Source organism: Corythoichthys intestinalis, chromosome 15 (assembly GCF_030265065.1).
Source record: "Corythoichthys intestinalis isolate RoL2023-P3 chromosome 15, ASM3026506v1, whole genome shotgun sequence".
Taxonomy (NCBI): domain Eukaryota; kingdom Metazoa; phylum Chordata; class Actinopteri; order Syngnathiformes; family Syngnathidae; genus Corythoichthys; species Corythoichthys intestinalis.
The window spans coordinates 38,954,675-38,966,728 of record NC_080409.1 but is presented as its reverse complement, the minus strand read 5'-3'; the positions used below and the strand labels follow the sequence as shown (position 1 = coordinate 38,966,728).

General features: G+C 40.9%; 1 protein-coding gene across 4 annotated transcripts in view; it reads left to right on the top strand.

The window, feature by feature from the left end:
* Positions 1-12,054, top strand: part of fndc3ba (fibronectin type III domain containing 3Ba) — a 189,620-nt gene that overhangs the window by 104,192 nt on the left and 73,374 nt on the right. For 2 of the 4 annotated variants that reach the window (XM_057859806.1, XM_057859804.1), the window contains exons 4-7: positions 745-821; positions 1,991-2,222; positions 2,298-2,466; positions 4,503-4,630. In XM_057859806.1, the coding sequence (XP_057715789.1) occupies positions 745-821; positions 1,991-2,222; positions 2,298-2,466; positions 4,503-4,630 (606 nt within the window). Of the gene's footprint in view, positions 1-744; positions 822-1,990; positions 2,223-2,297; positions 2,467-4,499; positions 4,631-12,054 lie in introns of all 4 variants that reach the window. The other 2 variants (XM_057859805.1, XM_057859803.1) reach the window with 1 other exon arrangement.

Genomic DNA, 12,054 nt, shown 5'->3' with positions numbered 1-12,054 from the left:
CTGAAAACAAGGCAATTTAACTAGTTTTAAGGAAGTGTTTTTTTTTCAGTGTAGTAATGTTATATGTTAGGAATGGCTTACTTTTTAATGCATTTTTGTGCAACTTAGGTATTTACTCTGTAAGTAATTGTTGCCAGAAGTTTACCATTACACAATGTCATACAATCTGTCATTATTTAGATGTTGAATTTACTACTTGTTCACATTTGATGTTGAAAAAAGAGCAAAAGCGCTATATAAGTATAACACCAACCAACCAACCAATAAATTATATTTTTGCACAGTAATATTTTCTCTTGTGTATACTTTAAAATTTTACATAAATCTTTTCATAGAATTATCGGCTTAAAATTATCGGTTATAATACGGAAGGGACGGTATGAATTTTTACTGTGACATTTTCATACCACGGTATACTTTGAAACCAGTAATCGGCACATATATAGTCACGGGCCACATAGTCGTTAGGGTTTCGTTATGACAGGGTGAATGTGCAGTCTTCTTTTCCTGCTCCAATTACCTAATTGGCTGCCATCCAATTGATTTGAACTGAAGGTGCCTGGCGGGAATCGTTCAACCCAGTTCAAATGAATTGGACGTTTATTATCGTCAGTGGCAGTGAAACTTGATAATTCATTGTTGAACATAATTCACTGTTGAACTGAAGTTGAAATGTGTGATGTCCTGTTTCTTGAAAACCTCAATCTTTGCTCAATCGATTCCTTGTTTGTGTATCCTTTGCAGGTCCTGCAGAGGTCCCGATGATGTCCCCCAACGGCTCCATTCCACCCATCCACGTGCCCCCAGGATACATCTCACAGGTTGGGTCCCAGCGTTATACTAAGCAGTCTTTTACATTGATGTAAAGTCTGAAAAAGCTCAGGGCCAAGCACACACCCATGATGCATTCAAAATACAGGGTGCCATTAATTGCATTACGCACATTTTAAGCGATAAGTGAAGGCCGCATACGAAAGAGTCTTTGAATTATTCAACTAATCAGCCTTTAAATTCCGCCTTGGTGAAATCTGGCGACACGCGCTAATATGATAAGCGTCATTGTACAGTAAACACAAAGGTGGTTAGATCCATTGGGCCCAGTGACGAGAAATGTACAGAATGTCTCATTACCTGTGTACAAATGCCTTTTACATAACCGTACAGTACCAGGAGGGTCAGTTAAGTACAATGTGTGGTCTGCATTTCAGCCACTGATAGGCAGGTCATTACCTCGCCATGTGCGGGGGGGATGTGTGAGCGGGAAACACTGTCACTCTTACATAAACAAGCCTGATAGGACACACACACACAGGGTGCTAGAGTTGTCCTGCTGTGTATGCCTTTTTGTGTACTTTTCAACTGTTGTGTATGTGTGTTACCAGTAAATATTGCGTGAGGTCAGGTCCACATGTAGTCATTCTCGGACTGTGACCTCTGTAAACACTGAGTGTGTTTGCGCGTGTGGGACTGTTGGGGAGAAGGATAGAGTGGGTGTGTGTGTGGGGGGGGGGGGGGGGGGGGTGTTCTGGCGGGATCCTCTTATTAATTTCAGACAGATGACCCTCTTTCTTCCCACTGTTGTCATATTCGGGCTCCCCTTTTCTTCTGTGTTTGTTGTGGGGTTTTCAGTGGGTATACATGTGTGATGATATTGTTGTTGGGGTGACTCCCCTTCTCCCCAGGGGGGGTGTTTTCTTGCTCCCGGCTTGGAATGCAGGGCCTGTTGGAAGTGTCTGAATAGCTGCTATGTGAATGTGATTGTTATTGAACAACAACTATTCTGAAGTTTGCACACACAGACTTGCACAAGAGGCGGAATTAAAACGGCTAAACTCCATTCAAAATGGAGTGAAAACAAAACATAGCTGTGTGAAAACAATCATTTTAAAATATTTTAACAGTTAATAAAATTGGCAGTTTGATCAAAGATTTATTTCACTCCTAGTGAAGCTTTGATCCTGTAAAGTGTAACGTCGACGTGTTTGTGCAGGTCCTGGAAGATACCACGGGTGTCCGGCGGGTGGTGGTGACCCCTCAGTCTCCAGAGTGTTATCCTCCCTCCTACTCCCCTGCATTGTCGCCCACACATCACCTTCCCCCCTACCTGGCCCCGCCTCACTTCATCCACAATTCCCATTCGTTTTACCCGCCCGTCAGCCCAGGCGAGCTGACCCACCACCAGTACTACCAGCACCATCTCCCCCCCATGTACGGCGACCAAGGTACTGAAGTCAACTGCCATAACCTCAAAAGTGCGCTATAGATGCCAGTGGCTAAGTTGTGCTTCTGCTTTCCAGAAATCATTCCGGTGTATGGCATGTCCAACTTCATCCGAGAGGAGACGTACAGTAAGCCGCCACCCAAGAAGATAAAAGAACAGAGGCAACTGGAGCGACAGAACCGTCTCAACTCGCCGCCTTCTACGCTGTACAAGGGTAGCCTGGGGCCAGCACACAACGGTTACAGGTGACCAACATGATCCTCCTGGTCAGAGTACACTTTAAAATAAAAATTAAGTTAGCAGAACTTGACATTTTTAGTCCGTCTAGTTCACATGCAGTGGGACAAATAAGTATTTAGTCAACCACTAACTGTGCAAGTTCTCGCACTTGAAAATATTAGAGAAGCCAGTAATTGTCAACATGGGTAATCCTCAACCATGAGAGACAGAATGTGGAAAAAAAACAGAAAATCACATTGTTTGATTTTTAAGGATTATTTGCAAATCATGGTGGAAAATAAGTATTTGGTCAATACCAAAAGTTCATCTCAACACTTTGTTATGTACCCTTTGTTGGCAATAACGAAGGCTAAACATTTTCTGTAACTCTTCACAAGCTTTTCACACACTGTTGGTGGTATTTTCACTCATTCCTCCATGCAAATCTCCTCTAGAAAAGTGATGTTTTGGGGCTGACGTTTGGCAACACGGAGTTTCAATTCCCTCCACAGATTTTGTATGGGGTTTAGATCTGAAGACTGGCTAGGCCACTCCAGGACCTTGAAATGCTTCTTATGGCTGTGTGTTTAGGATCATTCCATGCTGAAAGACCCAGCCACGTCTTATCTTCAATGCCCTTGCTGATGGAAGGAGATTTTCACTCAAAATCTCTCGATACATGGCCCCATTCATTCTTTCCTGTACACAGATCAGTCGTCCTGGTCCCTTTGCAGAAAAACAGCCCCAAAGCATGATGTTTCCACCCCCATGCTTCACAGTGGGTATGGTGTTCTTCGGATGCAATTTAGTATTCTTTCTCCTCCAAACACGAGAACCTGTGTTTCTACCAAAAAGTTATATTTTGGTTTCATCTGACCATAACGCATTCTCCCAGTCCTCTTCTGGATCAGCCAAATGCTCTCTAGCGAACCGCAGACGGGCCTGGACGTGTACTTTCTTCAGCAGGGGGACACGTCTGGCAGTGCAGGATTTGAGTCCCTGGCAGCGCATTGTGTTACTGATAGTAGCCTTTGTTACTGTGGTCCCAGCTGTAGGTCATTCACTTGGTCCCCCCGTGTGGTTCTGGGATTTTTGCTCATCGTTCTTGTTATCATTTTGACAACACTGGGTGAGATCTTGCATGGAGCCCCAGATCAAGGGAGATTATCAGTGGGCTTGTATGTCTTCCATTTTATAATAATTGCTCCCACAGTTGATTTCTTTACACCAAGCATTTTACCTATTGCAGATTCAGTCTTCACAGCCTGGTGCAGGTCTACAGTTTTGTCTCTGGTGTCCTGACAGCTCTTTGGTCTTGGCCATAGTGGAGTTTGGAGTGTGACTGACTGAGGTTGTGAACAGGTGTCTTTTATACCGATAATGAGTTAAAACAGGTGCCATTAATACAGGTAACGATTGGAGCCTCGTTAGACCTCGTTAGAAGAAGTTAGACCTCTTTGACAGCCAGAAATCTTGCTTGTTTGTGGGTGACCAAATACTTATTTTCCACTCTAATTTGGAAATAAATTCTTTAAAAATCAAACAATGCGATTTTTTTTTTTTTTTCCACATTCTGTCTCTCATGGTTGAGGTTTACCCATGTTGACAATTACAGGCCTCTCTAATCTTTTCAAGTAGGAGAACTTGCACAATTGGTGGTTGACTAAATACTTATTTGCCCCACTGTACCTGCGGACACCATGTGGGGGGGCCTGATAACCAAGAAGAAAGAGAAGGGAAGGTAAGTCGAAAGGAGACGTGATTAGGTGGAGTGCAGCGTACACAATAATGGCAATGTGAGGTGGGGAACCCAGTATTATGTAAATCACTTGTAAATGTAGATATGTTGACATCCTATTCTATGCTACTTGATCGCTAATCCTGGCACCAGCAATCTCATCTACCTGAGTGTGTCTAATTGCACCCATTCATTCGTGAGTCAGATGTGTGATAGTCCTGCAGAAACTTTTCTCATTGTCTCATCCGGTTTAATCTAAAATTCAGCCAATTCTTTTTTCCCAGAATTTCTCTTCATTTTCAAAATGTGTCTTTTACGCAGCAGCAAGTCCCACGCGCCAACGCTAGGGTCGGTGAGCACAGGTGGCGGAGTCGGCAGTCCGGGCGGGAAGAAACCGGAGCGGCGACTTCGCAGCAGTCCGCGCAACGGTGAACCAGAGCCGCACACGCAAGGTACATTTTTTTTAATTTGCCCATTTAGTCAAGAGGATGTCCTTCACAGTCCACTTTTTCAAAAATAGTCATCTCAACAGTTGACATTCAGCAGCTGGAGTAACCTCACTGACCCCCTTTTAAAGACATGAAACACACCTTTTCTTTCAAGATCGCATGAATGCATCCCTGGGTGGGAAAAAAGGGGGGGTTGTCTGACGAGCCGCATAGCAGAGGCCATCCCGGAGTGCTATCGCTTTACCCCCAACCACAATACATGCCTTGTTGATGGTGGGGGGGTGTCGCAGAAGGAGGCTGATGGCGGTTGTGCATACCTGGGATGAAGAAAACCTTGTGTTGTGGAGCTCTGTGTTATCAACATCAGTGGATGTTTCTGGTTGTGCTTGTATTTTAACTGATTCAGAATCATGATCAGTGATAGATGTCCAATCCATTTGAACTGGGAAGAGCTTGCAGCTAATCGCAGTACAACTGGATTGGACGTCTATCAGTGATAATGGCAGCCAATGAGTTAACCGTTAACTGTTTAAACACTATAAATAAAAACAATCGACTTCAAAATGTTATAATGGGCCAGAACTAGTTGTAAACAATGTAGGGGTGTGCCATCTTAGACACCACACAATTCCATTAAATTACGATTCAGGGTGCTACGATTCGATTATTGAACGATGATCGTGGATATCACGATTATCACGATTATCGATGCATCGTACATTACTAATTAATAAAGTAGCCAAACAAATTTATGTTCATTCTTTATTTACAATATCCTAATGATTCAACTAAAATGATGGAAACATGCCCATACAACAAAAAGCTGCCCTTAAACTGCTTTTTTGTTTTGTTTTTGTTTTTTTTTAACAAGAAAGTGCAAAAACATTAACCATTTTAAAGGCAGTGCTTATTTCTCTCAACAATACAATAAAATTTACACAGGTGGAATGAATTCCACATTTTCTGGAAACAAAGTGTCTTTACAAATAGGACTTCTTTTAACCAATATACACTATGTTTTCAGAGATTTCTGTACTATTTTGCACGCTCGTATGTTACCACTGTACTTAATCATGGTTTTACACGTTCTGCATATGGAGTAACTTTTGTACACCAACAAACAACGCACAAATGGACATGGAAATACACGTTAGCTAATTAGCTTAGCACTCGGCGCTAACTGTTAACATCTCAAAACAACAACAATACAGGCTAACCAGTACAAGAGGGTTGGTGTACTCACCTCTTATAGACGCACACGGGTCTTAGCAACACACTCTGGACATTTTTCAATTGACATGACTTGAAACTACGGCTGGACATCTAAAAGACAAGGAGCAACAAACTATCTCTCCTCCCCTCTCGTTCTAAAAAATAACTTGCGCACAGAAACGCGACAGCCGGGTCCCTGCCTGTCTCATACACAAATTTATTTTCCAGTCTTTTGAAAAGGAGTAAATCTCTCGCTCAGTAACCGGCAGCATCCATCTTAATGTTGTGCGTGCGTCCGTTAAAGGTGTCCAGGCGGCAGACGTGTCCTGAATTTCGTTCCATTACGAGCAGCTGTCATAAAGTTATTAGGGAAAGTCGTTGATTTTTTTTGGCACTCCCTTAAAACAATGGTGCTGTCTAAATAATGAAATCCAGGGACAGTCTTGACTTTGCAGATCTTTTGTAATAAATTTATATTTTGTAGTCAGAATGAAACAAATACGCTTAAAATTCTCTGCATTGTTGACGTTGCTCCACTTTCAAGTATCTCACGCGGATAGACGGGGCATTTATCAACGACTGGACCACCATAATTCGTTTCCCATGGTGTTTTTCTTTTCAATTTTGGTAGGTTATCGAGTTGGTCTTAAAATTAATTTCAAACAGCATTAAAAAGTCTTGAATTTCTCTTCCCTTGAGCTTTAGGAACCTTGTTTGAAGAAACCTGCAGGAAACCTGAATAATAATTTTAAAATCATTGTAATAATAATATTATAACTACTATTAAATTACAAAAAGAAGTACACAGTACAAAGAACACTTGGCCCATAAATGGTTAAATACTCGCTTTCATTAAAATCCGAAACAGATTGTATATGTATTAGATTATATAATTATTAGGGCTGTCAAAATTATCGCGTTGACGGGCGTTAATTAATTTTTTAAATTAATCACGTTAAAATATTTGATGCATTTAACGCACATGCCCCGCTCAAACAGATTAAAATGACAGCAAGGTGTCATTTCCACTTGTTAGTTGTGTTTTTTGGTCTTTTGCCGCCCTCTGCTGGCGCTTGGGAGCGTCTGATTTTATGGGTGTCAGCACCATAATTATTATTGACATCAACAATGGCGAGCTACTAGTTTATTTTTTGATTGAAAATTTTACAAACTTTATTGAAACGAAAACATTAAGAGGGGTTTTAATATAAAATTTCTATAACTTATACTAACATTTATCTTTTAAGAACTACAAGTCTTTCTATTCATGGATCGCTTTAACAGAATGTTTATAATGTTAATGCCATTTCGTTGATTTATTGTTATAACAAACAAATACAGTACTTATGTTCAGTTTGTTGAATGTATATACCCGTGTTGTGTCTTATCTTTCCATTCCAACAATAATTTACAGAAAAATACGGCATATTTTATAGATGGTTTGAATTGCGATTAATTACGGTTAATTAATTTTTAAGCTTTGATTAACTCGATTAAAAATTTTAATCGTTTGACAGCCCTAATAATTATTGTAGACTGAGTGTTTGACAGACATGTAAAATGAGCTAACTGATGGAGGGAGATTGATGGCTGGACTGTGGAGTTGGGGTACCTTCTGCACCGAATGCGCATGCAACGTGTCGTCAGCTGAGTTTCGGCGGGGTCTCAGGGCCATGATGGAGATCATGCGCACACGTGAGTTAGAAACAATCAGAACAAGGGAGAGTTAGTGACAGGTGAACATAAAAAAGCAAGTAAATCTTTGAAATTCCATCTCAGAAAATGCATAAACATGGACATGCTCCGTTCTAAAATCCTGCCGTCGTAGTATTTACAAGATCAAGAATCCTGGGATATTAGATGAAAAATTGTATGCAACCATCTGATTGTCGGATTTTGCAATACGTCACTTTGTTATGGTGATTGTCTGATTTTGCAATACGTCACTTTGTTATGGTGATGGAAAAAGGGGAAAAAAGTTATCTTCTGTGATGTCATCTTCATTCATTTGTGGCACTCACCTGTCTACCAAGTCATGACTCATGCTTCCATATTAACATCCAAAGCCCCCCAATTTCCCATTCGTCCTCCTTCCTTGTTTGGATGTGCATCGCCATAGCGATAATCTCATCCCGAACCAAGGTTTGCGCTCTTCCCACGGATTCCAAATAGGGTGATGCGAAGGAGGGTGAGGGTCGGTGGAAGCAATGACACGGATGAGATGAGAAATATGAAGGAAAAATGATGACATCATGTATGAGGTTATACTAGGACGCCTGTTACTGTCAATCACGGTGCAGTCAGTTGCAGCTGAGTATAGCTGACTCGGAAATTCTGTTGATGTCTTGTGCTTTGGATTTATAGTCCAGTAAATACGGTAGTTGTAGGGATGTCCCCGATCTGACCACGTGATCGGAAACTGGACCTAATCTCATCATTTGCAGAGGATCGGAATCAGTTGAAGAAGATTTTTAGGATTTTAAGGGCTATAATGCAACAAAGTAAAATCTACAACGATATTGTCAAAGGAAACAAACAAAAAAAATGTTTGCAACATCACAACACAGCCGGAAATAGCAGACGTAAACACCAAATCCTTGTGATAGCTGTCACAGGAACCTAACATTACGAAAGCATCATGCAATAATGATATTCTCTGAATTACAGAAGTACACACATAGTCTGCATTTGTGTGTGCTATTTTTTTTTCTCACTCTGTTGCCAAGGAACCAGATCAGCATTCGATATCCATAAATCCTCAATGACTCAGACTCGAAATAATGTGATCGGGACAACCCAAGATAGTTTTGTTGATTATATTTACTATGCAAGTTGATTGTCATAGTGAGTATCTTACAAGAGTTAGCTTATTTTATCATATTGTGTCCAGTGTTTTTTGTTTTGTTTTTTTGGGGGGGGGAAGGTGGTCATATTAACTCATTCACTCCCAGCCATTTTCACCGGAGCAAGGCCCTCCGCTCCCGGCCGTTTTATTGGATTTTTTTTACTGATTTTGCAAGGCCCACAGAAAATTCGGTTCTACTGCCATATAAACACGGAACCCACCTAGACTCTCTTCTTTCAGCAGAAAAAAAGTTAGTTCATATCTTTTTAATTCTTTAGATATCTGCATTAGAAAACAGCTTAGTTTGAGCAATTTTCCAATTTCTGATGAAAAAAGAGAAATCGAGCATTTTGTAAAAGCATACATTTCAAACATAACTATGACTTTAACACAGCTATTTTTTGCTTTTGTGACATCCCAAACATCTGAATAATGTTTTCGTTCTACAAAATAACATAAGCAACAAGGCAAATAGAGCTTTTGATCGCAAAGTAACAATTTATTTACACATAACTAAATTATTGAACTGTTGAACTATTTGCGCACATAACAACGGGGAAGGCTCTCAGCTGCTCCCGGTTGAATGAGGTGGCTCCCAGTAATCTGATGAGTCCGGATCAAGATCGGTCTCACTTTTTTTAAATCATTTTGATCGTTGGTTTCAACCTCGGGCTCAGGAGTAACGCAACCTAGCTCCGCAGAACGCGTGTGGAACCTGACGCTGTTGTGGCCGTCACCGTCTGTCTCATCAAGATAGATTTTTTTTAATCCTTCTTTGACGATGGTTTCGTTTTCTTTTCAAAACACTCCTCTAGCGTCGTTTGCCTTTTTTTCCCCGATCTTTCTCTACATTTTTCTCAAATCCTCACGCATCTTCACGAGATCCCTCCAACTTCTGTTTCCTGACTATTTTTCTACACTTCCTTTCTTGGCCCGAGATGAGTTCTTACAAAATGTGTTACTGCCCTCCAGTGGCCAGTTTTATTGCTTTAAAATGGCACTGAAACATCATTCACATTCACAGGTCTCTTTTTCTCACTCCTACATCCTGTAACACTGGCGTGGCTGAGCAGGTTCAGATGGGGTCAGGGTTTCGGGGAAACCCAATTCCCGCGATCCCTCAACGTACGGGGGGAAGGGCTGCTTGTTGGGGTAAAGTCTCAAACAGAAGGAACAGAAGTTGAGTGAAGATGTGCTTGTTTTAAGTGGAGATGGCTCACAGGCGCTGATTTTCTTGAGGTCTCCATTTCACATCACAACTTGTTGCTATGTCATTGGCTGTAATTGAAAGCAGATTTAATGCTTGGAAGGAAATGGATACTGCATGCCAAGCATGTGATTTGGCCTATCCAATCAGCAAACAATTAAATTAAAAATATATTAAATATAGTCATGAAAAATATATTATGCTTGTATATTTGTGTCATAAAAAAAGAAGTATCGAATAACAAAGAATCGAATATTTGATTTAAAAAGTGTTACAGGAATAAAAAAAAAAAAACTAAAATAGAAACTACAAACTTAAAAAATACAGTTGAGCTGTCCCAAGCCGATCGCATAGTCTCATGCTTGCTCTCTCCCTGCTCTTTGTCTGTCAGAGAGTGAACTGGAGTTGCTTATTAAAGTAAACGATGATTGACAGACGGTTATTCTTTGATCTTGCCAGAGACTTGAACTTAACTCATTCACTCCCAGCCATTTTCACTGGAGCAACCCCCTTCGCTCCCTGCCGTTTTACTGGATTTTGACTGATTTTGCAAGGCCCACAGAAAATTCTTTTCTATTGCTATATAAACATGGAAACCACCAAAAGGAAGATTAGACTCTTCTTTCATCAGGAAAAAAAAGTGAGTTCATATCTTTTTCCATTCTTTAGATATCAGCATTAGAAAATAGCTTAGTTTGAGCAATTTTCGAATTTCTAATGGAAAAACAGAGAAATTGAGCTTTTTGTAAAAGCATACCTTTCAAACATAACTTTGGCTTTAACACAGCTATTTTTTGCTTTGGTGACATCCCAAACATCTGAATAATGTTTTTGTTCTACAAAATAACGTAAACAACAAGACAAATAGAGCTTTTGACTGCAAAGTAACAATTTATTTACACATAACTAAACTATTGAACTGAGAGATGACACTGTTGTGGCCGCGGCTGTATCGGCAGCAGGGGTCGCGTTAACCGAATATTTTTCGTCTTTGACCGGTTTTTTAAAACGGTGAAGGAAAAAACTGAAGTCCATCCGTCATTTTGACAGGTTGCAATTCACACCCCAGACCACAGGGTGGCGAGTGAGCATATTAATTAGCTATTGTCTCTCTTGATGCATGACGTCGTTGGCCTTACTCGGAAAAATGTCAAGGCAACTGAGCGTCCGAACCAAGGCTACGTTCATACTACAGGTCTTAATGCACGAATCCGATTTTTTCGTGTTTTTCCGACTCGAGTGAGGCATTAACTTGATTGTCTGAACGTGACAAGTCGCATAGAACGGGACCATTTCAAATCCGATCTGGGTCACTTTCGTATGTGGTCTAAATCCGATCTGGGCCACATTTTCCAGACTGTCGCAAATCGGATTTAATGCAGCAATTACGTCATCAAAACGCGAGAGACGGTACGGTAGCTACGGTAGCGATGCAGCTGTACGTTATTAGCGCCTAGCTTGCCTTGAACACGGCTTTTTAGGAAGGGTTTTCTCTCTGCTCCATATAAGCAATATTTCAACATTGCTTACACGGCCGAGAGTCGGGGCAAACTGCCCGTATGTGTGTGTGACTGCGTGCATGCTATCGATCCATATACTTTGAATATAAGCCTAAACGGGGATTATATATGCTTGTTATTTGTGTCTTTTTAACAGCAACAAGCCTATGGCTACGTTCATACTAGAGGTCTTAATGCACAAATCCAATTTTTTGTCATATCTGGTTTTTTGGCGTGCCCGTTCGGACTGCCTTTGTCCATTGAGACCATTCAAGTATTATGCATGCGCACTAATTCGCAGTCCGACATGCGCTGAGCAAGACGACCCGCATGCGCAGAAGCATCAAAACAAATGACCATACAATCACACATGCTGGCTGTCATCCGTCATTCCAGGGCTATCATATTTTGCTTATTAAAAAGAGGACACAAATAACGGCCATAAATAATCCCTGTACAGGTTTATATTCAAAGTATATGGATCGATAGCATGCACGCACTGTTCGTGCATGTCACACATACATACGATCATTCTCAGGCTTATCATCAAACCCTTTTTTTTTTTTTTTAATGACTTCTCAAGTCCGACCCTTCCTAAAAAGCCGTGTTCAAGGCAAGCTAGGCGCTAATAACGCACAGCTGCTTGATGTATGATGGCGCGGTG